Source organism: Myotis yumanensis, unplaced genomic scaffold (assembly GCF_028538775.1).
Source record: "Myotis yumanensis isolate MYYU_CA2020_CCGP unplaced genomic scaffold, mMyoYum1.0.hap1 SCAF_4, whole genome shotgun sequence".
In the NCBI taxonomy this organism is placed as follows: Eukaryota; Metazoa; Chordata; class Mammalia; order Chiroptera; family Vespertilionidae; genus Myotis; species Myotis yumanensis.
In genome coordinates, this window is record NW_027223755.1 from 101,398,140 (window position 1) to 101,424,241 (window position 26,102).

The following is a 26,102-nucleotide window of genomic DNA, read 5'->3' on the forward strand; positions in this document are numbered from 1 at the left end:
TATGTAATGAGACCGTGTTTAATAACACCAAAATACAAGCGAGGGCTGTAGGGGCTCAGAGGAAGGGGGAGTAGCGAGGGCTGCAGTGATCTGGGGTGGTTGGGTCAGCAGTGACACCGCTTCCCAGCACCTTTCCCCTCACAGCCTTTCAACAGTCCTGGAGGGACAGCAGAGCAGGATTGGTCCCATTTTACAGTTGGGGAAACTGAGTTCCAAATAAGTTCATTGGCTTGTCCAAAGCCACACGGGGTTCCTGGTCCTTTCTTCAGTCCCACTGTGGTCTGGCTCAGAGGAGTTTGAGTAGGTGGACACCACAAGAAGAGCAAGCACAGTGTACAGATGGGCAGGGATGTGGTATGTAGGAACACTGAGGGGTGGGGTGGGGCTGGCTGGAGGACAGTAATCCTTGGCACCTGCAGCCCAGGCTGCTGCAGCACAGTCACTTGGGTGTCTGCTTCTCCCCTCTTCCCTCCTGGGTGCCCAGGCCCTCAGGACCAGCTGAGGGAGGTCATAGGGCAAGAGGGCTGCTCCTTGCAGTGTTCATTGGTCAAGCTTCACTTGGCACCTACTGTGCATGAGTCCAGTGCAGAACCAGGCAGGGCAGGGTGGAAGAGGAAAGGTGGCAGCACAAGGAAGTCACACTATGTAGCCGATCACAGTGCTGTGAGAGGGATGCAGAGGGAACACACATGCCATGCAAAGGGGCTTGCATTGAAGGTGCCATGAGGGCAGGGAGTTAGGGAGGGTGCAGACCTGGCACACGGACTTGTGGGGAGGAATGCATGAGACAAGCACGACATGCTGAGGAGTCTGGATGGGATCCTGGGAACCAGGTCACTGCAGTGACATAGAGGAGATATGGGGCCACCACAGAGACTGCAGGAGAGCTTAGGAGGTTCTGACTGTGAGGAAGAGAACTGGAGAAGGCTCCGTGGGTTGCATGTGGGAGGCTTCTCCAGGCAAGCCCCTGGAAATGGGGCTGGCTGGTTTGAGGTCAGAGGGCCCTCCCCTAGCCATCTTGGGAGGCCTCTCCAAGTGTGAGTACATAGTGAGGCCCAGAAGAAGCTTCAGACTCTGCAGAAACATAAGAATATATGATGTCCATTCTGGTTCTTCATCCCACTGGCCCTTAGCCCTCCCTTGGGAGGAGCCCAGAGCTCAGCATAGATCCTGCCTTCCCCAACCTCTTTCACCTTATGGCTAACTGTCCAAGAGGCAGCCCCAGGAGGCCAGCATGGGAGGGAGGAAACTGGGTTAGAAGCCCCAGGCAGATGCTCCTGCCAAGAAAGTCCCCAGGGCACCTGTGTCCTCTCAGGACCAACACACCTCTGGAGAGCCAGAGCAGCAGGGCAGGCAGGAGGCTGCAGAGCCTTGCACAGAAGCCATGCAAAGAGGCACCAGCAGGGGGTGGCACAGACCCACGCTTGGCAGCCAGTTCCTTTTGCCTTTCTAGTTGTCTCCACCATGAAGGGATTAAGGATCAGGGGCTGCAAGTGGGGGATGGCCCCACAGAGGAGAGCCAGGACCTGAGACCAAGGTGGAGGCAGTAGAAAGTCTGAGCAGGTCCTAGCAGAGTCGGTGCCCCTGCCCCGCCCAGCATCAGGGCCCCAGCTGTATCCCAATGCTGCCTGTGCATGTGGTGAGGGGACCTTCACTCACTGCCTCTTCCCTAGAGAGCCCGCCCTACCCCACTGCCCCCCATCCCACAGTGGCAGCTCGGTCACCATCAGCACAGGCCTGTCAGCAGGTGTCGGGGTCCTGGAAGCCCCAGGCCTCCACAGCAGCGATGAGGAAGTTCTCAGAGCAGAGGGGCTGGTTGTTGAAAGTGTCGCAGTGGCCCGTGCGGCCCCGATTCAGGTCCCCATCGATGTAGAGAGCCTGGCCGCCCCCTCCACCTGCAGGATGCTCAGTCAGTGGCTGCCCCTCTGTCTGGTACTGCCCTGGAGGTGCTCTCCTCCTGCCCCTGAGCATCTCCACTTGTCTCTGCCCCAGCCTTGCTAGAGGCCTAAAACCACAGGGCCGACCTTCAACCCTCCAAAGCCTGCCAGCCCTCAGCCGGGGTCCAAATTCTAGGCTAGAGTCCACTTCCCAGCTGGTTTACCCAGAATACCTGCCCCTACTCCCGCTCCTCATGCCTGCTTTCTTCCTCTGCCATCACAGGGGCTCTGCCTATCCTTCAGGTAAGGCACCTGCATCTGAGTCAGCAATGACTGACCCAGGGGCTTTGGCCACCCATGACCCTGTACCCTTCTCCAAGGCTAAGTGAGACACCCACCTATGATGAGGCAGTCACTGCCCCCAGCCATGAACATGGACTCAGTCTTGGAGGGCAGATTGAAGTGCCGAGTGGCCAGGAACGGTGAGAGGCGGTCAGCAGGGTCTGAGGATGTGGATGTGGACAAGGACACGGAGTGGCAGTGCCGGGACGGAGTGGCAGAGGTCTCCAAGGAGACTGGCTTAGTCAGCTCTGGGTGTTTGATGACCACCCACTCATAGCGCTGGACCTCCGGCTGCAACTGAAGATGAAAGGGCAGTATGAGGAGCTGGCACACTATGCCCTACAGGGCCCTTCTGGCTACTTTCCTCCCACAAATCTTCATTGAAGAGCTCTGTGTATGAGGCCTCCTGCCAGGGCTGAGGAGACGGTGCCACACAAGGCAGGTAAGGGCCTGCCTGCTCTCATGGATCTCACGGTCTAATGATCACAAACCAGAAGAACATGGGAGGTTCTCCTGCAGGGTAACGGCTATAACAAAAGTAAACAGGGCCACGTGAGCAGGGTTGATAGGGGTGCTGGGCCTGTTGATCTTAGAGCACCTGTGGGGAAACCCACTTACCCTAAACACAAAGCATTCTCCGGTCCCAAAGAAGCCCAGTTTGCCTCCAAACTTATTTCTCTCGCTCCAGTCTGTTGACAGGTAAGCTCCACACACCTGGGGAGAAAGGCCCAAGGTGAGGCTGTACCGTGCTGGCCTGTAAGAGCATCCCTTTGCTTAAGGCCTCCTCGGGGCCACGGTACCATCACAGCTTTGTCACTGAACCCTCACTCCCACTTGAGGGCAAGAGCCGAAGGTGAAGAGAGGTGTGGGAAGTCAGAGTTTGGAGGGCGTGGGGTTAGCAGTGAGGGTGGGAGTGGAGGGGTGGCTGCCATCAGCTCGTTTGGGATATTTTCATTTTGCTTCCCTCCTTGGCCCTCAAGCATGGGAATAGCCCCATGTCCACATTCTGTTGTTGGGCATCAGCCCCAAGGAGGCCCCTCAGATGAGAGCTTCCAGGAGGTACGCCTGCTCAACAACATTCTCCAACCCCCTGTCAGCCGGCAAAGCGCTTGATTTCACCATTAAAGTCAGGGTTTTCCCCAAGTGTCTGACAATCAGTCACCTTCTATGATACAGATGCCCAGGTTCCTCCTGGAAACCCAGACAGAGTCTGGAATGAGATGAGGAACCTAAAACTCCCATGGGTGCAGGTTTGGGAGCCACTTGAACCAGAAGCTTCTACCACCCTAGCTGGTTTGGCTCAGTGGATAGAGCATCAGCCTGCGGACCAAAGGGTCCCAGGTTCAATTCCGGTCAAGGACATATGCCTGGGTTGCAGGCTCAATCCCCAGTAGGGGGTGTGCAGGAGGCAGTCAATCAATGATTCTCTGTCATCATTAATGTTTCTATCTCTCTCTCCCTCTCTCTTCTTCTCTGAAATTAATAAAAATATATATTTAAAAAAAGAAGAAACTCAAGTGAAATGTTTAAAAAAAAAAGCCTCTACCACTGGCGGACACCCCCAGGATGGGGGCACAAGAGCGCTGACCTCCCTAGTCTTGGTGACTTTCCAGGGGACAGAAACTGTAGCAGAAAGGGCCCTGAGAACTACCTGTTAGGGGGTGAAGGCAGGTGAAGGCAGCTGACACACCTGGTGCTGGCCCCCTGTGGTGGGAGGGGGCTGGACCTCGCTCACTGAGCATTTCTGCAATGGTCCTCCTAAGCAGCCAGGCTGTGTCAGCAGGGCCTGGGCCCTCAGGGGAAACAAGGAGGCCCTGGGTACTTGGGGTCAATAGGGAGGCTAGATTCACTTCATTGTGGAGGGTGGCTCTGCTCTGTGCCCCTAAGTGCGGGAATGCTGGGTGGAGGCTGCAGGGGCACAGGAGCAGCAGAGTACCCCAAACTCAGAGGCCAGAACCCCAGGCTCCCTCTGGTCCCTGCTCACCTCCTTTTGTGTGGTCTTAATGAGCAGGAGGGTGGGCTCGTGTCCTTCACACTGGAAATAGAACCTGGGGGAAGAGACCACACGTGCCAGTCCTGATGGGAAGCAGTTCTCCTGAACTCCTTCCCACACCACCTCTAGCCAGCTTTGCTGACAGCACTCACAGCGCCTGGGAAACCTGGACTGCTAGGGGCAGACGGGCCCAGGACTGCATTTCCTTATCTCCTGGGGACCAGGCACTGTGGCCAAGGACCTAGCAACACTCTGGACTGGGCACTCTTCTAAGCCAAGGGGGAGCTCCCCCAGGGTCTGCAGGGTGAGCAGTCAGCTGCCCCAGGACTGTCTGCCCTGGTGTGAAGCATGGCAAATCGCTCCCAGCAGGCAGAGCTGTGTGCCAGGTGCTTCGGAGAAGCAAAAACAAGAGGAACAGGTCCCTGCTCTAGGAAAGCTCAGAGACCAAGCATGTGGGAGCTGTTGGCACTGGGAAGCATGTGAGGAAGCCTGAGGTTGCCACTGTGGTGGCTCCAGGTGCCCAGTGCTTGGCTGGCAGCCCTGGCAGCTCCATTTAGCTGTCCCTCAGTCACACAGAGGTTGGGGCTGGGCGAATGTAGCTCTGGCTGTGCCATAATGCTCATGGGGCTACAGACAGTCCCCGCCACGTGGGCTGGGCCAACTCTGCCTGTGTTGCCTCTGCTGGGTCACCTGTGACCCAAGCCAGAGCGTCTGAGTCTCAAAGGGGTGCTGAACCTGACAGAGCTGCCAGGGAGGCAGTGTGCCCGGGGGAGTCCAGCACAGCCCCAGCCCCATAGGGCCAACCTGTTCCTGGCTTGTGGACTGACAGAGTGGGGGTGGGGAGTACTGAACCACACAGCCTGTTGCCTTGAGTAGTCCTCTCTTATAGTTCTGTTAAGTTCCCATGTCATCACCATGCCTACATGAGGACATGGAGCTGTGGCGTGTATGGTAATGACCGACCCCTGAATTTGGGTGACTTGGGAATGAGAGAAGCCCAGAAAAGGGCTTCCCAATTCTAGGGCCCCAAGAAGAGGCAAGGCCTCACCCAGGTGCCAAGGTTCACAGGCCCATTTTCAGTGTGACTTCCTGGAAGCACAGACAGAACCAGAAGCTGGACAACTTCACCACTCCCTCTGCCCCTCCAGCACCACCTGACCCTTAGAGTCCATGCCTCAGGGCCTCAGAGGGCAGGCCTAGCCTCCCCAGTCTCCCAGCATTACCTAGTCAAGCTGTACCCATGCTGCAGTGAGGAGAAGAGCAGGAGGGGCTGACAGAGGGCGAATCGCTCAGGGATCCAGGACCAGATATCTCTCATCTCCTTCACACTGACAATCTCCGAGTGAAAGTTCTCCGCATGAACAGCCAGGTGCACAAACTGCCTGGGGAGAGCCAGGAGAGACTCAGTGCACACCTGCAACCCCAGGCCTGACCATACCCCCTACCCTGGGGGTGTGCATTGGATCTCCTGAAAGCTAAGCCTGGAGGGAACTTCTCACCTGTTCAGCCGGGTTAAAGCCTGGTCCAAGGTACCCTCAGGAAGAAACAGGGTGGAGCTGTCCCCTGGAGTCCCACTCCCATCCCCTCCTTACTAAGAGGGGAGATCGCCCAGCCCAGACAAGGACAAAAGCACCTTTTCTCTAAGAAATGGGGACAGAAAGTGAGTCAGCTCTGGCAAGACAATGCTCAAGGCCAGCCAAGCACGAACAGAGAGCACAGCTGAGGAAACTAAGCAAACAGACAGACAGACAGACAGAAGAACAAACAGATGGTTCCTGAACATCAGCCAGGCTCCAAGGCAGCACTGCAGAAGCAAGCCCTGAGAGCCAGCACAAGCAGCCAGACCCTGGGATAGCCAGGCCAGAAGACAGAGAATCCAGGCATGGAGATGTTGTTTCCAGACCTACCTTTTAGAAAGTGAAACACTGAAAAACAGGAGGAAGCAACGGACATGGAGAAGAAGAAGAAAAATAAAACAGACAAGGAGAGGTTAGTAGTAAGTACTGATGTCTAGGACATGTCTGCCTTTGGCCTGGAAGAAAGGCCTTCACACCTACAGTCATGTCATCTGCCACCAAGACAGTATCAAGACACCGTGGGCCTTTCCCATCCCTGCTCCCCACGGGTCTGAGTTCAGGGCAGGGGGCATGTCCAGCAGCAAGTGAGCCCAGAGCTGGAGGGGTAGAAGAGGGGCCACACAAAAAAAGAAAAGAAAAGAAAAAAGAAAAGAAATGACCAAAGGCAGCCAGTCTGGCCCACTCTTTGGTCTTCTGACCACATGGTCAACACCCAGCTTTCATCTCCGCCTTAGGCCTCAGGCCTGAGGACAGTAACCGTGTCTTGCATTCCCACAGCTGCCTCAGCAGCCTATGGCTGTAACCAGGAAAGTCCTCTCTCTTTTCCTGTAATTTCCTATCCATGAACAGGAGGCTGGCTGGCAGCAGGCAGACCAAGAGGCTGGCAGGACAAGCTCATGCCTAAGTCCCCAGAATGTATTCCACCAAAGCCCCACCCTAAGTGGGCCCCTAGCAGCCTGCCCAGAGGCCAGCCTACCTCTTCTGCTTGACGGTGATACCCCTCTGCTTCAGAGCTTTCTCATTGGCCATCTGCAGAAGCTGAATCTCCTTCCGAGAGAAGAGGCGGATGGCGAATGCTTTCTCCAGCAGCTTCTCAGGAGACACGGTCTTGGCGATGTCCTTGACGAAGGTGCGGATGTCCTGCTTCACGTTATCTGACTCAAGCGGCTGTCCAGCTCTCACCTTGTGAAAGAACTTGAGGATTGCCAATGCCACGCGGTACAGCACCTTGTAACCTTCCACCAGAAAGACATCAAAGACACGAGCGAAGTAGCTGAGGGGAAGCTCCCCAAACAGCCAGCGCTGCCAGTCCGCATAGACCTGCAGGACGTCCTCTGACACGGCCACCATCAGCTTATGGGCTGCCTGACAGTACTTGTTCACCAGGTCCCCAAATGTCATGCAGGAAGACTCAAAGGCCAGAAAGCTCTGATCGATCAGCTTCTTGCTGGGGTCATTGCAGGCCAAGATGCGGCAGGCCTTCTCGAAGCACTCAGCTTCATCGATGCTGTAGTGCAGCAGCAGGGCTACGACGGCAGGCAGGGCGGGGCAGAAGGAGATGTCAGGGAACTGGTTGGCAATGCACAGCAGAATCTTCCGAACAGCACCCTCACCCCGTGTGTTCAGGCAGTAGCTGGGCACCTGCGTGTTGTCCACAAACTCAGGCAAGGGCAGGGTGCTGCTGCTGTGCTTGCCCACGATCTTGCCCACAATGTCACTGTACACGCTGGCATCGGGAGTGACTGTGCGGCAGGGAATGTCCCGGATCAGGCGCTGGTACACCTTCCCCCGCAGAGCATGGCTGTGGGCCCAGTAACCCTGGCGGGCCAGCTGCTTCAGTTCTTGCAGCTCGGTGCAGCTCAGTTCCTTGGGTCCCAGGTCCTGGATGGCAGTGTCCATCTTGTCTCTGTCCACAAAGCAGTTGTACCCCTGGGAGTCCATAGTGCAGGCTGTACCCGGGAGGAGGGCCCTGGGCTGCCAGGAAGGGGCAAAGAGCAGCTAAATCTTCCAGCCACCTCTGGAGGCTTTTCTGCTAACCTGTTTGCCACCCCATGCCCTGTAGGATTAAAAACCACGCTTAATACATGTGTATAAAGGTTCTCATTTTAGAGAATATGTTTTTGTTTGACTCTTTATATAAAGTATTATAAGGGCTCCATTTAAGATAGGCGGATATTCTGAGAGGTCACTATGAACTCTGGAGTGTAACTTCTTTTCATGGAGCTTATCAAGTTACTGTAATAGGTCACACAGATTATGAATATCAAGAAGCTAGAAACAAGTTCCTGGAAGGGCTTCAAAAAAGAGCCTGACAACAACTCTCAGTTAGGGATGGAAGGCCTATCAGGCTCCCACACACTACCATCCTGGGGCCTGTGGGCCTTATGAAAGGATCCACTGGTTAAGGGGACCTATTTAAGTCAAGATATGCTTTGTTTCAGTTCTCCAAGGTTTCAGGCCTTTAACCAGCTGTGTATCATGAGGAAGACACACCCTACTCTGCCCCACTGTCCCTGGGCTAGAATTCAGAGGCCAGCTCTTAACCTTCTAAACATGCTAGCTAGGCTTTAGGCAGACTAGAGAAGAAATATTAGTGAGGAGTAGACATGAGGGCTGAGAAATAAATAAAGCTGTTACAGCTTCAAAATTAGACTTTTTGATTGATTGTTAATCCAAACCCAAGGATATATATTTTTTTAATATCACTATTTTTGTATTTTCTATTGACTTCAGAGTGGAAGGGAGAGGGTGAGATAGAAACATCAATGATGAGAGAGAATCAATGATCAACTGCCTCCTGCATGCCCCCTACTGGGAATCGAGCCTGAAACCTGGGCATGTACCCTCAACTGGAATTGAACCCGGGACCCTTCAGTCTGCAGGCTGATGCACTATCCACTGAGCCAAACCAGCTAGGTCCCAAGGATATTTTTTCCATTGATTTTTAGAGAGGGGAAGGGAAGCGGGAGGAGTGGGGGAAGAGAGGGGGAAGGAAAGCATCTACGTGAGAAAGACACATTGATTGGTTGCCTCCCGACTGGGGCTGGGGATCAAACCTGCAACTCAGGTACATGACCTTGACTGGGAATTGAACCCGAGACCCCTCAGTGTGTGGGCCAATGCTCCAACTGAGTCACACCGGCCAAGGCAAAATGAGACATTTTTATATCCAAATGAACCAGAAGTATTGGGGGATTTGACACTATCTCTCCATTTGAGGCAACTATTGAAATTCAGGCAGACATTTAAAAATGGGTGAAATGTGCTATGTGAGACTCTGGCGATAGGTCACTGCAGGTGAACAGCAAGACAGAAATCTATGTTGAGGATACCACAATTTAACAGTTTTTGCTAAAGGCTACTGTCCTTGGCCTTTACAACAGTCTGCCCATGTACATCAAACTAACCTTTCTGCCTGTGATGGTGGAAGTGTCTGGAGATGTCACAAGGGTTTGCTTCAGTGAGTTTTGGTAAATGACCAGATCATTCCAGTTTCTCTTGAATCTAGAACATTCATCTGAAAATATAAAAAGCAAAAAATATCTTAAGAACATTGAGTGGAAAGTAAAGAATTATAGTTTAACACCTGTATTGTGAGAAGATATCTTAAGAAAGCACCTTGATACTTTTTTTGTAGTAAAATATACATAAAAAATTTACCATTTACAAGTGTATAGTTCAGTAGCATTAAGTACATTCACACTGTTGTTTGTGCAACATCACCACCATCCATCTCCAGAACTTTTTCATCTTCCCAAACTGAAACTCTGTGCCCACTAAATGCTAACTCCTAGTTCCCCCTTCACTTGGCAACCACCATTGTAACCTCTGTCTCTAAGAATCTGACTATTCTAAATACCTCATATTAGTGGAATCATACAATATTTGTCCTTTGTGTCTGGCTTATTTCACTGATCATAATGTCCTTAAAGTTCATCTATATTTATAGCATGCTTCAAAAATTTTTTTTCAATATATTTTTATTGATTTCAGAGAGGAAGGGAGAGGGAGAGAGAGCTAGAAACATCTATGGTGAGAGACTCATTGATTGGCTGCCTCCTGCACACCCTCTACTGGGGATCGAGCCCACAACCCGGGCATGTACCCTTGACCAGAATCGAATCCAGGACCCTTCAGTCCACAGGCTCTATCCACTGAGCAAAATTGGCTAGGGCAACACTTTGTTTTTTAAAGCAGTTTTAGGGTCACAGCAAAATTGAGAGGAAGATACAGAGACTTCCCATATACCTCCTTCCCCCACACATGTCTAGCCTCCTCCATTATCAATATCCCCCTCCATGCCCAGGCCCATTTGGCTCAGTGAATGGAACGTTAGCCCATGAACTGAAGGGCCCGGGTTTGATTCTGGTCAAAGGCAGGTACTTTGGTGCAGGCTCAATCCCCAGCCCTGGTCAGAGTGTGTGCGGGAGACAACCAATCTATGTGTCTCTCTCACATCAATGTTTCTCTGTCTCTTTCTCTCCTCTTCCCATCCACTCTAAAAATTAATGAAAAAATATACTCAGGTCAGGATTAACAACAATAAAAATCCCCCACCATGAGTAGTACATTTGTTATAACTGATGAACCTACATTGACACATCATAATCACCCCAAATCTACAGATTAATGAAGGCTCACTCCTGGTGTTATACATTCTATATGTTTGGACACATGTAAAATGACATATACTAGTATTCTCATTACTGTATCATATGGAGTATTTTCACTGCCCCCCAAGTCCTCTGTGCTCTACCGGTTCATCCCTGTCCCTGCCCCCATTTATCAGATTTTCATTCCTTTTTATGGCTAAAAAACATTCCATTATGTGAATAGAGCACAATTTGCTTATCCATTCATCTGCTGCTAGACATTTGGGTCCTTTTTACATTTTGGCAATATAAATAATGCTGTTGTGAACATGGGTGTATAAGTATCTGTTCAAGTCCCTGTTTTCAATTCCTTTGGATATACAGTATATCCATTGATACTGTGCTTTCCCATAGAAAACATTAATTAGCCCTGACTGGTTTGGTTCAGTGGATAGAGCGTCAGCCTACGTACTCAAGGGTCCCAGGTTCGATTCTGGTCAAGGGCATGTACCTTGGTTGCGGGCACATACCCAGTGGGGAGTGTGCAGGAGGCAGCTGATCGATGTTTCTCTCTCATCGATGTTTCTAACTCTCTATCCTTCTCCCTTCCTCTCTGTAAAAAATCAATAAAATATATTTAAAAAAGAAAAAACATTAATTAAAATAAGTTTTTCTGACAACATCCATTTAATATATCTCACTGGAAAAGCTTCACCCACAGTAGAACCAGGCCTGCTGCCAATGCTGGGACCTTCTTCCTCAGAAGAAAAGAAACCCAAATTGGGACTGATTTGTTTGCTCTGTTCTGGGAGAAAAGGCAGTGAGGATTTCCTTCTTCCCAGGTTCTGAAGACCAGGGAAACAGGCCCACTCACCACACCTACGACCATGCCCAGGCTGCACTCCACAATCTTCCATGTGCAAATTACCTATAGCTTTTAAATCCTTCATTCTAGGCTCTGAGCCCACTAACCTTTGGAGGGACCCCAGGCCCATCCTGTTTGTGTGAAAAGAACCAGCTCCTTATCGGGGCAATAAACATGTTTATAAACAGAACAAGAGCAGGGCAGGACAGCACCAACCCTCACTCAACTGGCCTCAGATTCAGGTTGAATATTAAACTGGAAACTCCAAAAGTGATTATCGCACCTTGCAAAGTTCCTTCAGACAGGACCCACAGTTTTGTTTGTTGCTGCAAGTTGCCCAGAGACACACCGGATTCAGAGGGACTCTGAGGAAAGGCCACACCCAGGAGACCCTGAAGGAGCTCCCAGGACCCCCGTAGGCCTCCTCCCCAAGCCTCCATCCAAAAAGAGGGCATGCTGTTTCTGGGGCCGGGCAAACAGGCTTGCAGTGACCTTCTCAGGCATCTATAAAACCAGGTCCAGGATGGTTTCCTTAGGTTTCTCTTTACACAAATGCATAATCATAAAGAAGTCAAAGAATACACAATTACAGAGTAAAAACGTAAAATCCTGTTTATGTTTTCCCTTCATTCTTACTCCCTCTTCCACCTAAGATAATCATTCATTGCTCACGTATTATATCCTACAAAGCCTTTTCTTATATTTACACACATTCACAGCTGAGTTAGATTTTAAAGACTGGCTACTGAGACGGAGAACTCATGAGGCGGGAAACAGATAAAAAACAAAACCATTCCGTTAGATACTCACACTCGGGAGCTTACGTAAGTTTTAGGGTTGAAGTGATGCTCTCTCCCTGTTATTCCACCTGCAGCATGCAGCAGTCACACAACACTGTCTACACCTCCCCAACACAAAATATGGCTTCACCTGTTCTCCACAGTCCCCCAGCTCCTGACAAAGGTCAAGGGAGAGAAGGGAGGCAGGAGCAAAAGTTGGAAATGATCCAGTTTCAAGTCAGACAAGTCTGGCTTCAAAGTCCTGCTCTGCCACTTGTTTGCCTGAACCTCAAACAAGCCATGGCTCTTTCCTGAAAGGCAGGTGCCTGTCTGTAAAACAGAGCTGCCAACACAATCTGCCTCACCATCATTAGTCCCATGCAACACCTAAGGGCTCAGCTCTTACTTAGGGCTCACTGGCTGGGGTGTGGGTGACATGCCACTCTCTCTCATTTCCACTCACCCCTGCCCAGGCAGTCCAGGGCAGGCAGCCAGCAGGGCCCGGCCAGCAGCTGCACTTTCCCTCAGACTCAGAGTGGGAGGAAGGGAGGGAATGGCTTCTCACCATAAACACTGCACTCACCTAAAGGCCACCCCCCCAAGTTCACTGCACAGGAATGGGGGTGGGGGAAGGGCTAGTTCTCTGAAGTGGTAGGGGGCTGGCCCCAGCTGCCTGGAATGTAGGGAAGTACCGCTGACCCTTGAACAACATAGGTATGAACTGCACAGGTCCACTTATACAAGGATTTTTTCTTTTCAGTACTGTAAATGTATTTTCTTTTTCTTTTCTTTCTTTAAATAAATTGCAGGAAGATCCCAAATTTATTTATTTTTTATTGATTTCAGAGTGGAAGGGAGAGGGAGAGAATGAAACATCAATTATGAGAGAGAACTATCGAATCAGTTGCCCTCTAATGGGGACCGAGCCCACAACCCGGGCATGTGCCCTTGACATGAATCAAACCTGGGACCAACCCTTCAGTCCATCAGCCGATGCTCTATCCACTGAACCAAACCAGCTAAAGCTAAATGTATTTTCTTTTCTTTTTAAAAAAAATTTTTTTTTATTGCTTAAAGTATTACAAAGGGTATTACATATGTAAATGTATTTTCTTAATACTATTTTCTTTTCTCTAGCTTACTTAATTGTAAGAATACAGTATATAAATATATATAACATACAATGTTATATAACATAATGTCAATCAATTATGTTATTGGTAAGGCTTTTAGTCAACAGTAGGCTATTAGTAGAGTTTTGGGGGAGTCAAAAGTTATATATGAATTTTCAACTGCACGACGGGTCCCCTGATCTCTCTTCAAGAGGGCCCCCTAATCCCCATGTTGTCCAAAAGTCACCTGTATTTTGTGTCTTTTATCCTCAGCTTTAGGCCTAGCCTACAATTCTGGGAAAAGAGGAAAAATTCAACTCATCCCGTTAGACTCCAAGAACTGCAGACAATGATCATTTCAGATAATGGGGACACCAACCACATAGCCTGTCTGCAGGGTGGCGGCTACTTTAGCTAGGGTCGTTAGGGCAAACCTCTCCCAACCCGAGCTTAAGTGTGAGAAGGAAGCAGCCAGAAGAGCTGAGAAAAAGTCACTCTGGACAATGAGAAGAGCAAGTGCAAAGGCCCTGAGGCAGGAACAGGCCTAGTGTGCTCTGGGGAAATAAGGGCACCAGTATGGCAGAGCACAGCGAGCAAGAACACGAGCAGCAGAGATACCCACAGCATGGATCATGCACAGGGAGAGATTTGAATTTTATTATCAGCATAGAGGGACTCAGAGTGGGAAGCAGCGAAGGGATGTGATTCGATGGATACGTTTAAAAGCCAATTGCCAGGATTAACTGAGACTGTTTATAGAAAGCACTCAGCCTAGCCTGACATGCCAGGGCAGCTCAGATGTCCCAAGGGCATCTCAGTTAGTGCTCCTTGGGGTCCCCTGACCTGGCACTGGCTCTGAGGTATCTGGAGAGTGACAGGGTGGGTCAATGCTTGACCAGTCCTGCAAAGGGGCCGGAGTACCCCCTCCCACGAGAGAGGTGCAGCCACGGGAGGCCCCCACTGAGGCTCTCCCACAGACCCACACAAGTCTCTCACTGTGGCTACTCTGAGAGACCTTCTTCCCCTTCTGTGCTGTGCTGCTGCTTCCCACCCAGAAAGCCCCTTCCAGTGACTCTCACACCCCTTTTCCTCACAATCACTGTGTCTGTTTTTGAGAATTCAGGCTACCTGATGGAAAGCAAATATTTCTTAAAAAGAAAAAACAAAAACATACATGGAAATGAGTGACCTCTATTTCCCCAAAATATTATCTTGTTATGTCGGGGACACTTCTGTCCAGCTCCCCATCCTGTCATGATGACCACCTCTGTCCAAAGTACACTGTCCTGGGTCTGCCAAGGGCAAGTTCACATCAGACTCTGATGAGACACGATGTATTAGGGGCTCCCTTCAGCGGTTGCAGGCCCACAGCCCCAACAGAGAACTCCCCAATCTGTGCTCACAGAAGGAGGTAAGGGGCCATCTGGGGTGGGAGGAGCCAGGCCTCCCTGAACCTGCTTGCTATGCATGCAGCCCTCCAAGATTTCTGATCAGGACCAGGGCAGGAGGAAAAGTGGACACAGAAGGAAGGGCAAGACCTTATTGTGGACAGTGGGGTGGGAGACATCAGGACCAAGCAGTTGGGGTTTAGCAGGACTCTCCCACCCTATCTTCAGGGACTGCCGAACACAAATCCCACAGCTGCTGGTTGTCAGGCGATTTAGCTTTGCATTTCTATCTCTAATTCTAAGGACAACCCCACGGCATGGGGATTTGCTCCACCTTATAGAGGAGGAAACTGGGATATAGAGAGGTACCTGTGCGGTCCCCAAGTACAGAGAGAACTATCCCTGATGTGTCAGTCTCCAGAACACTCACAGTAAACCCACAGTGCCTAAGACCCCTCTCCCATGTGGGACAGTCAGCCCCATCCATGCTCCCTCTTCAGCAAGCTCAGGGTTGGCTTCTCAATACCACCTGCTGTCCAGGTCTGATGAGTCATAAGACCTCTATGTTTATCAACTCTTAAGTGGGGAACATGATTTTCCCAAACAATTGGATTTGAAAACAAATTTACTTTCATGTGACAAATAGAGACCCTCACATTAAGCCTGGGCGTTCCATCTTAACCACCAACCAACATGGGCACTACACCTTCCATTCACACCACCTTTCCTGGGGGGCCCAGTACCTCATTATGACTCCCCTTGTCCCAAATTTTTATTGATTTGACAAACATATTGACTTGCCTTTTCTGTGCTGGGTCCTGAGCAGGACACTGGGGACAAGAGAGTAAAAGATGGCTCTCCAGGAGAGTAATGATCACAGCCCAAGCAGGAAGTGCTGTGAGGCCAGGCAGGGCCCTGGAAGACCACCAAGGCAGGACACTGACTCCACGTGAGCACTGAAGAAGGAGCAATGGTATCCCAAGTGTACCATAAAGATGGGGAGTATACCATTCAATGCGAAGGTAGAGAATGGGTGCATGAGGGAGGGCACAGCAAGTTGGGGAGCCTAAGGCAGGCAGTGGCTGAAGATGGGATAAGAGGGGGCCTGGTGGTCTTTCCAGCCAGCTGCACTAGAATATTGGATGTCATCCTCCACATTAAGGAGCCAGAGGAGAGCCTAAGCAACAGTGCATTTTAGAAAAATCCCCCTGGTGGTTCAGGAGGAAGGAGGGCAGAGTCCAGAAGAGGTTGTATGAGGAAGGCTGAGTCAAGCCTGGCCGGGGAAAATGGAGAAGATGGGGTGGACCCAAGAGACTGCCCAGGGGTTGGATTCTACCAGACGAGGTGACCAATGGTGGGGGGCAGCACCCAAGCACTGAACAGAGAATTTTGGCCCAGGGGTAGGGTTTTGGTGGAAAGGAGGTAGCACTCCATTTTGAAGTTGAAAGTACCTCTCAAGCAAATGCCAGAGCAGCTCAGTTTGGAGGCAGAACCCTGGGCTGCTGTGCCAAGGTCCTGCCCAGACACCCAGCCCTCAGCCCAGAGGCCCACGCTGGCTCGTGAACTTCTCACCCAGTTGACCTCAAAGACAGCCCCCCACACACACACCAGGACTCTTCCCAAGTGCCAAATGTGGTGCCACTGGGCAAGAGGCACCCTTGTGCAGAGTGAGGTTGGCACTCCCAGGACTCCTACCCACTCCTACTGCCCCCTACCCAGCCCGGGCCTAATCACCACCTCACCTTGGCTGCCAGAACAGCTCACAGTAGAAGGACCCAGGGCTCGGCCTGTTTGGGCCTTAGTCACTGTACCACAGGACAGGGTGGACGCTCTGTGGGTGTCAGCTGCTGTGTCTCAGTTCTTCCTCTCTAAGTCTGAGCAATCTTATATCCGTTTCCCAAGAGTGGAACCAGAAAACAAAGAACTAAGAGGAAGGAGGCTGCAGCTCCAGCCTGACAGATGACTGGGCAAGGACAGAAAGGAGGGGCAATAAGGTGCTCTGTTCTGGCCTGAAGAGTTCCATGTGAAAAATGCACACTTCTCTGTATCCCCAGAGCAGGATTCGGAACATTTGTTCTCTGGGTAGTCCCTCTATCTATCTTAAAAAAAAATTTTTTTTCAGAGAGGAAGAGAGAGATAGAAACATCAATGATGAGAGAGAATCATCTATCGGCTGCCTCCTGCATGCCCCCCACTGTGGATTGAGCCCACAAACTGGGCATGTGCCCTGACCGGGAATCGAACTGTGACCTCTTGGTTCATAGGTCGATGCTCAACCACTGAGCCATGCTGGCCAGAGGGTAGTCCCTCTATTTTAGAAACCATCAATCCCCAGTGAGGTGGAGCTTATAGAGGCAGAGCAAGCCAGGACAGAGCAGAATGACTGAGTCCCTCGACACCAACTTGGCATCAGGGGACAGGCATGCAAAAATGACAGCACCTCACTCCAGCCCTCAGGTGTGCGAGGTCTGAGGATAGGAAAGACACAGCAATTACAGGGCATGTTCACTGCCTGCTAAGGAGATGCTCAGAGTGCCAGTGATGGGGCAGGTGGGGAATGTAGCAGCAGGACAGGGAAGGGAAAACAACCTGTGTGTAGGAGGGGAATGCACATCTGGATGGCTGAGTGTAACTTAGCTTGCAGGGCATTACAGTAGGGGCGGCAGGGACCATGGGACAGCTGGAAAGGTTTCTGTGCAGGAGAAGGTGGAGGGAGATAAGGAGTCAGGAGATATTCCTGAAGCCGTCCACCTTGGACAGCCAGGGGGTGGGGACAGGCCTGGAGCAAAATGCACTTCAGGTGGCGTGGACCCTCTCCTAGTATGTTATGCAGGAACCTTCCTCTCAAGCCTGAGTCAAGTTTAATTTCCTCACAAGAGGCCCAGTTCTCCCACCCAGCCATGGGGAGAGGCCAGGGAAATGCCCAATCCTAACCCAGGAATCTGCTGTAGCCCCCAGAGACACAGCTTCAGGACTGTGTCTAGACCCCCAGGTGGAGGACACTCATCTCCCCACCCCAGGCCCCAGCTGTAGGATAAGTCCCAATTCTACAATGGCTGCTGGTGACATTGTCACTGACTGAGGTGACCACTGTCATTGATCCTCCACGTCCCCTTGCCTTGGTGCCCTCTTTTACCTACCTCACTCCCACCTCCCATCTTTCTCTGGAACATGTCTGTGGGAAACCCATTACCTCATCCTCTCCCAGAATGCACCCTTCTCCCTCCTGGTCAGACAGCAGCCAGCTCTCCCCAGTCCCTGCCCCCTCTCTCCAGGACCTCCCCAGGACCCTGCTGGCCCCTCCCCTAGGACTTCCCCAGGACTCTGCTGCTCTCTCTCCAGAATGTCCTCAGGACCAGCCTCCTCTCATTCTAGCTCATGGCCTCCATTCCTTGGCTGCCATCACAGAGCTTGAGGGTTGAGTAGGCAGCCCTGGTGTGAAGCTCCTCACCTTTGAAAGCCTTTATATTGCTAGCATTTTATCCACAACCTGGTCAGCCCCAGAAACTGCTCCACCCAGAGGTAGCATATCACAATCCCACTCTCTTCTAACCTTTTCCTAGAGCTCTCCATTGCCCTCTTCCCACTCACGTGACTCCATCTCCCTCACCTACCAGTCCCCTGTGGCTTTATGTCTTTGCCTGCTCAGCCTACACCTGTTCTATCAAGCCCCTTCTGTGCTCCTGTCTCAGCCGTGGGCAAAATCCTCGGGAGAAGCCAGACTGAGAGAGTGCTTCTCCATGCTCGAACCCCAACTGTAGAGGAAACATCACGCTGCCCTGCTCATGACCTGGCAGCCAGCCCTTCTTGGCATGCCTCAGAGGCACCCTCTCCTACTCCCCCCACTAACTTACAGCTTCATATCCACCCGCAACCCTCACCCTCCCTCTCTCCTGAGAATGGGGTGCCAGGCAGGAGCTTCTTCTCCTCTCTGACCCTGCTCTTGATCTTGGTCCTGGATCTCACCTCCTGGGGACCCCAACTCTCCTGCATCTTTAATGCCCCCTCTTTGCTGCTATAGAGACCCCAAAACGGCACTCACAGAACCTCTCCATTCCAGCTATGTCTGTCCTCCTTTCCTTCCCTGTCAAACTTCTGGTGAGAGAAGGCTACATCTGTCTCCCACCCTCTCCCACCCCTTCCACCTTCACTGCCTAGCTGCCAGATCACTTAACGGGCACCTTTGGTCCCTTATCTCCCCGAAGCACACACAGCTGACCCCAGTGCTCTCAGGTCTCCGCTCCCTGGGCCTCCTGAAACCCTTCCCTCATGTGTGTCTCCTCACCTCTTTGGCTGTAGCTGTTCCTGTTCCTCTGCCTGCCTCTTAAATGTCCCTTTTATAAGAGTCCTTCCTTTTCTCAACCTAGAATCCTCTTGTGAACTCAAGTCCTGTACTTCCAATTGTTTTCCTGAATGTCTCCCATTCTTCACACACTCTATGTGACTTCAAAACGTTCAGCTCTGACTCCCAATGTGCTCTGCCCCACTCTCTACCTGAAATCACGTTCTCCCCAACCATCCCTTCAGGATCTGGCCCTACCTGCCCTCCAACGGCAGGTTCAGGAGCCTGGCCCACTGCACCAACTGCAGCCCCAGGGACACACGAACAGGGCATGGCCACAGCCGGGAAGAAAGACGGGACACAGCCGTTCTTTCGGTCCAATCTACTTCAAGCCTCAGCCCAAATGCCCCCTCCTTCTCCAGCCCTTCCCGACTTCCCAGGCAGGGCTGAGGGGACCCTGGCTTCCCTCTACCCCTCCTTATCCAAATCTGTTTTACTGTGATGACCTGCTTATGAGTCCAGCTCTTCTACGATACTGTGATTTTTGAGCCAGGTGTTTCACACTATATCTAGTGTAGCCAGGAAAGAGGAAACGAGAGAAGGAAACACATGGAGACTCAGAAAATTCCCAAACCACTCGGGCCCAAGAGGAAAATTTAATTCTAAACAATAACAGGGAACATTCACCAACTTGTTTAGGCATGTGACCCTCCGAGCAGGCATCTTCACATGATGGGAAGGCAGGCCATGCTCTGCCTCAGCCTTGAAGCAGAGCACAAGAATTTCTCAAATATTAATGGCAACTGGCATTCCACAGTGACTATATCAGGCAGCCAGTTACCGGGGAACTTGATAGTGGGCCCTTTGCTAGTAGCACACAATGGAGGGCACGTGCCAGCTACAAAGGGTGTAACCATTAACCATTAGGTATTAGTCACAGCACCGCAGGCCAGTTGGCTGGCCCATCTGCCTGCCACCTGTCAGAAGTTCAAATGCAGGTCTTACCCGTGGCACCTGAGCCTATGATGTGGGGCCCCAAGCAGGAAAGAGTCCCAACCTCATTAGCCACTCAAAACAGTTCCTTGCATCCCTTTCTCAAGCGGAAAACTTCTTTCCCAGCCTGGTCTGGTTCACCCACAGGCAGGGGCTAGGGTTGGAATGGGGCCCTGTTAATTTAGGACCTTTGTCTTCTGAGCTCAAAGGTCCTCCCACCAACATGTCCGGGGAAAACACCCCTCAGGCACAAGATAAACCAGCTAGCTGCACAGAATGATAATCAGAGAAAGAGAACCCGGCTGTCAGCAGCATTAGAATTTTGACTGGTTAAAATTCCACGCAGGGTGCCTTCAACAGGTGTGCCTCAGAAGGCCGGACTCATAGTAGGTTCTCCGCAAGTATTTTTAGATCTGACAACAAAGCCAGGCCAGGAGGGAATCTTGCAGGTTTAATCATTTCAATAGGCACTCGAGACACTTCCTGAATGCCAGTGTACTGAGCACTGGAATACAAAGATGCAAGGCCCAGTTCTAGCTCTCCATGAGCTCTGGCTGTGGGGGTATGGGTGTACTGGCCATGCCAACTCAGGTACAGGTGCTATGACAGGAAAGCACAGGGTGTCTGGGGCCCCAGTCCATGAGGAAAGAGGGGTTGGGAGCCAGTCCTGAAAGATGAGGTGGCCTTTGTCCCGGAAGCAGCAGAAACAGCATGGGCATAGGACAGGGCCTCAGCTACTTGGGCTGGCAAGCCCTTCAGCTCTTTAAGGGGGCAGGCTGGTGAGTGTCATTTGTGGCTCAATTAAGACAATTCTATATCTAGCCTCATGGACTCCAAGATGCCAAAAGACCTGAGACAGAGGCCTGGGGTTCAGAGTGCTGTCGAGGAAGCCAAGTGCTCCTGTGTCCAAGGAGGTGGGGAAGGTTCAGCCCAGGAAGACAGGAGACATGCCAGAGGCAGGAGGAGTTCATATATACTCCCAGGTCCTTCTAAGGCCACAGGTTTACCAAGACATGAAGGTTAGAATGGCCCTTGCCAAAAAAGGAATTAAAGGAGAATTAGGGAACAAGGACAAAATGATTCAAGGAAAGGCTGAAGGGACAGAGGTGAGGGGAGCTTTTGGTGGGAAGCAGGTAGTGACCTACATTTAGAACACTATACAGGGAGGGGCTTTTATTGGTAACAGAATCACCCATTGGTAAACAACCCTCAATGTGCGTGGTATCCCATTAAAAGCGTAACAATTAGCAGACACACAGTTTCAGATTATGAGACACAGGCTAAGCCATGTGTAGTGTGTTCTCAATCACCTGTAAAAGAAGAGAGCATGCCTGAGTGGGATGGAAGGAGAAACCATGACTGCTGACATGTGACCCCTGACAGCATATCTCTGTGCAGTACCCAACCAGGCCCGCAGACATAACTATACAGAACAGAAAGAGATCTTATCTCACATCTTCTAAGTGAGCAGGTACCAGAGACAAAAATAACTGCTACTGGGCCTGTGCAATTATGCAGGGGCTGGGCCAGTCCTGTAGGCAGACAGGGGCTCCTTTAAAAGTATCAGCCTTTGCCCTAGCTGGTTTGGCTCAGTGGATAGAACACCGGCCTGTGGACTGAAGGGTCCCGGGTTTGATTCTGTTCAAGGGCACATGCCCAGATTGTAGGCTCAATCCCCAGTATGGGGCATGCAGGAGGCAGCTGATCAATGATTCTCTTTCATCACTGATGTTTCTATCTCTCTCTCCCTCTCCCTTCCTCTCTGAAATCAATAAAAATAACTTTTTAAAAAAAGTGTGGCAACCTTAAAAAGAAAAGAAATGTTAGCCTTTCCTTGCCCTCTCTCCTTGCCCCTCAGTGTGGGAGAAAGACTAGGGAGGAGCCACCACACACTTGGCCTCTTTATCCTTAATAGAGTCTTTCCAAAGTCCCACCTGCTGCGAATGCTGAGGTACCACACAGAAACTGGGGTCCTGGAAGGAGAGCGAGGAGACCCCAAAAATTCTGCAACCTTGGATCTATCTCTGGGTCTGAGAAGACCTTTTTCAGAGATCAAATGGTGAGAATGTTCTGAGAGGACCAATCCTCAGTCTGGAGGGAAAAGTGGTCCTTTGAGATGAGTGACAACCTGGAAGTGTCCCAAAAGGCAAATAAACACATGAGACAGGAAAGCCCCCGGAATTGATTGTGTGATTTTTGTACCTTGAGCATTTTACATCTTGCTATTTACTCTAACCAACAAATTGGGCCTTTGTCACAGAAATAAAAAGTCCACTATCCTGCCCCCACAATCCAAAAAGGCAAGGGGTTATTAATGAAAACTCTGTTAGCTTATCTACTCTGTGTTTTTTGTTGTTGTTGTTTTGTGTTTTTTAAAAAATATATTTTATTGATTTTTTACAGAGAGGAAGGGAGAGGGATAAAGAGTTAGAGCACCGATGAGAGAGAAACATTGATCAGCTGCCTCCTGCACACTCCCTACTGGGTATGTGCCCGAAACCAAGGTACATGCCCTTGGCTGGAATCAAACCTGGGACCCTTAAGACTGCAGGCCGATGCTCTATCCACTGAGCCAAACCGGTAAGGGCATACTCTGTGTTTTATAGACATAAAACATTAGGTGCCTCCAGGGTTCAGTCTTTTTTTTTTCTCACTCCTTATACTCTCCTGCAAAGGCCCACTCCACTACTCCCTGGCTCTACTGTTACACAGAAAGGAGTCCCCAAAATGCTCTCAAGCCCACTACACTCTCCTTGGCTCCAGACCAACATATATCCACCTACTGCTGGGAAGTCTTACCGACCCTCAGCTCAACATCTCCAAACTGAAAGTTAGCACCTGCTCCCAAGTCCGCCCCCTTCCTACACACTGTGTGTGGCTTGGACCCAGCTGCTAGTCACTCAATCTTGGGCTGTTCCCTAAGTCTTCCTTTCTTCCTGGCCCTTCCCCCATCCCTTCAGCCACTTGCCTCATGGTTTTGCTCTCCTTTTTTATTTTTATTATTATAATTTATTTTTATTGTTGAGAGTATTACAGATGTCCCCCATTTCCCCTCCTTTGTCCCATTTCATTACTCTCCTTTCTGTATCCTCCACAGCCCTTCATTGGCACTGGGCCTTATGTCTCCCTAGATGTGCCATGGTGGTCCCTCAACCACCCCGGGGCTCAGTGCAACCCTTCACCAATGCATCCCAGTAACCACTGCCAGGTTACCAGTGGAGAACACAATCTGATCGGTCACTCACAAGGCCCAAGATCCCTTGGTGACTTCCTAGCACTCTCAGGGTAAAGTTCAAACTCGGGCCTGGTACTCAAGGCCTCTCCCAATCTGCTGCCAGTCTAGCTCTTTAATTTCATCTCTCTTTCTTTACTCCAACCACCAGAGCACTCCCTGCCCTTCTCCCAACAGGTGGTGGGTAGATCATGCCCTTTACTTCACATACACAGTCTCTGCCCGGGAGGCTCTTTTCCTCATATGGTCTTGCCACTCCTATTCAACCTTCAAAATTTGGCTCAAGCATTTCTCAGGAGCCCCCACCAAAGGCCAGCGGAATGCCACTCTATGCCCAAAGCAAACTCTGATCTCCTCCATGGGCATGCCTCCCACAGTGCCGCAGTTCACCGGCCCATCTCCTGACTCCACTGTCAGCTCCTTAAGGGCAGAGACTCACTCAACTTTGTAGCCACAGAACACAGGGTACAGGCCCTCCTCATGTGAATGATGATTTCAATACACTTGTGTGGAAAGAATTTTAAAAAATCATCAAATAATGAATCGAAGTTGATTCTTAGTAAAAAGCCTGAGGCTTTGTTTCCTGGATATTATCTCCATTTGGAAAGTGACACTTGAAACAGTCACTGAAATTGCTGTTTCAAGTTAAAAAGGGCTGCTTTCTTTTATGTACAGAGTTGTCATAACAGAAAAGGTATGCTCAAACAGGTAAAACATTGAACAGGGTAAATGTTAAGTGCTTTTTTATAACCTGCTTCATTGTCTTTATGTACTTTAAACCAGAAACCATCTAAAAGCAAACACTTAAATATGTCATCTGAGGTTGGCTTAGAGTGTAATGAGAATTAGGAGCAACAATGCGTGCCCAAGGTCACTTGGCCTTCTGGATTGTCCTGGCAGGTGTGGTCAGCAAGAGCTGGTGAGACCCACCTGCCGGCGAACTTACAGATCCAGGGGGTGAATTTTATTATTGTTATGAAAAGCCAGCTTAGCCCAGCGGCATGGTTCAGTGGTTGAGTGTCGACCTGTGAACCAGAAGGTCACAGTTCGATTCCTGGTCAGAGCACAAACCCAGGGTGCAAGCTTAATCCCCAGTGTGGGGCGTACAGGAGGCAGTCGGGTTGATGATTCTCTCTCACCATTGATGCTTCTATCTCTCTCTCTCCCTTTCCCTTCCTCTCTGAAATCAATAAAAGTATATTAAAAAAAAATTAAAATAAAAAGAAAGCCTGCTTAGATGACTAGATTACTTCTACATCCCCCGGAAGGTCACCCTTACTATCAGATGAAAACCACCACACTAGTTTTATTTAGCATCTTGGTTCACTTCAAGAGATAGCGGCCCCCATTCCATGCCAGGCAATAGGGGACCAAAGATGAATGCAATGTGACTCCAGCCCTGTTGACAGGGAAAGACAAGCTTCTAAACAGGGCACTCACTACCAGTTAAGCACTTCGCTTAAAGGCTTTATCCCAGGGCTGAGAAGATTAGCTGAGGACCCAACTTTCAGAATAAAAGGAAGTGCACGTTGGGGGTCATTCCACTGGCCGTAACCTTTATATATTGAGACACCTTTGTGAGATTTCTTTATCTTTTCTCCTCTGGTCTCATTTCTCCCGGTCTATATCCCTTGACAAGAACCTGCATCCTTGTCTTTGAGACAATCAAGCAAACATTTACAGATGCCTACTATGTGATGGGGGTAGAATGGGAAGATGGAGCCCTTACCCTCAAGCGGAGGAAAAATCTGTCCAATAATGGGATGGTCCTTTTTAAATGTAATGGCCTGGAAGTCCTTGCTGAGTCCCCAGCAAACATACAATGAAAAAAAAAAAAAAAAAGGAAAACCACCTTTGAGAGCTTCTACTGGTCCCAGAAAGACAAACTAATGACTTGGAATAAGAAACTCGGAAAGACCACAACACCAGCATCCCAAGCACAGCCACACCAGCCACAGGCCGGTCCTCCCAGCACACCTCTAGGCTAACAGTCAATCTCTGCCTCCGCACAGCCCGCTGGTCCTTAAACAACCTCTGGCCTTTAATGTCGGCCCGGAGGGTGGTAACCCAGGAGGCCACAGCACACCTGTCTCCATCCTAAGGTCGCAGATGAACACCTGTGCCCAGGCCACCAGCACCCCTGCGTGCGTGGAGAAAACCATGCCCAGAGGTGGCCCATCCCCGACCTCCAGCTGTGTTCCTCCAGGCTCAGGTGGCACAGCGCCCAGGGACCCTGTGGAAGTGCTTCTGCCGCTCGGCCCAGTGGCCATGCCAAGGGGGCACCCACCGGACAGGGCTCAGAGGCCAGGCGACAGGTGGGCGGGCACGTCATCCTGAGGCAAGGAGAGGGCAGGAAAGGGAGTAGTTTCAAGTCTTCGATGGCAGAACGTTATCAGAGATTCTGTTGCAATTTCGAGTCCAGAAGAGGATTTCCTACCCCCACAGACAGACAGCAGCCCAAGGAAGAGGTGACACAGAGACAACTCCTTCTGTCTGACGCCTCGCCTGGGGCCGGCCAGCCAGCACGCAGACGGCGGCTGGTAGGGGGCGCCGATCCTGCCCCCGGGGTGAGTGTCCCGCGAAGCCGAGGTCCGCCGGGGCGATGGACAGTGACAGGCGGACGGCCCGGGCCCCAGACCTCCGTGCCGCGGCCAGCCCCCGCGCCCCACCTCAGACCCAGGCCCCAAAGTCGGACCCCCACGCCCCCTCCCTCTGCACGCCCCCGCTGCGGTGACAGCCGGCGACCTGGCTCCGCAGCCCCCGAGGCTCCGTGGCAGGCCGCCACGCCCCGTGCCAGGCCCGCCGCGTACCCACCTCTGCCGCCGCGCCGCTCCGTGCCGCGCCGCGTACCGCTTTCTTCTCAGCTCGCAGCGCAACTGAGCGCGGGCTTCTCTACGCATGCGCGCGCGCCGCGCCGCCCCGCCCCCGCCGAGCACGCGCCAAGGGCTGCCCACCCCGGGTGCCGCGGGTCTCAGCTCAGCGGACTCTGGGCATGCGCACCGACGCCCCTCGGCCGGGCGGCTGGAGCCCGCGCCAGCCCAGGACGGTCCCCGCGCGGAGCGTCAGGGGT

The 26,102-nt window shown here is 51.3% G+C and overlaps 1 protein-coding gene across 3 annotated transcripts; it reads right to left on the reverse strand.

The window, feature by feature from the left end:
- TBC1D24 (TBC1 domain family member 24) lies at positions 1-25,926 on the reverse strand. Of its 3 annotated transcripts, none has more exons than XM_070413214.1 (10): positions 25,847-25,926; positions 9,197-9,306; positions 6,766-7,763; positions 6,120-6,137; positions 5,436-5,594; positions 4,204-4,267; positions 2,838-2,933; positions 2,276-2,516; positions 1,725-1,895; positions 1-1,074 (listed from the first exon to the last, which is right to left on the reverse strand). In XM_070413214.1, the coding sequence occupies exons 3-9, from the start codon at positions 7,728-7,730 to the stop codon at positions 1,741-1,743; spliced, it is 1,698 nt and encodes a 565-aa protein (XP_070269315.1). In that variant the 5' UTR covers positions 7,731-7,763; positions 9,197-9,306; positions 25,847-25,926; the 3' UTR covers positions 1-1,074; positions 1,725-1,740. The 3 variants fall into 3 exon arrangements, with proteins under 3 accessions (XP_070269315.1, XP_070269314.1, XP_070269316.1); XM_070413213.1 differs by having other exon boundaries at positions 6,766-7,845; XM_070413215.1 differs by lacking the exon at positions 6,120-6,137 and having other exon boundaries at positions 6,766-7,845.
- Between the last annotated feature and the right edge of the window lie 176 nt (positions 25,927-26,102).

What these genes read in the sequence shown, in the direction of transcription:
- TBC1D24 (XM_070413214.1), bottom strand. Translation starts at nt 7,730, where the DNA reads ATGGACTCCCAGGGGTACAACTGCTTTGTGGACAGAGACAAGATGGAC. An exon ending in CATGGGTACAGCTTGACTAG is followed by an intron (nt 4,268 to 5,435) that starts GTAATGCTGGGA and finishes CTCTTCCCCCAG; the next exon opens with GTTCTATTTCCAGTGTGAAG. An exon ending in GAGAATGCTTTGTGTTTAGG is followed by an intron (nt 2,517 to 2,837) that starts GTAAGTGGGTTT and finishes TTTCATCTTCAG; the next exon opens with TTGCAGCCGGAGGTCCAGCG.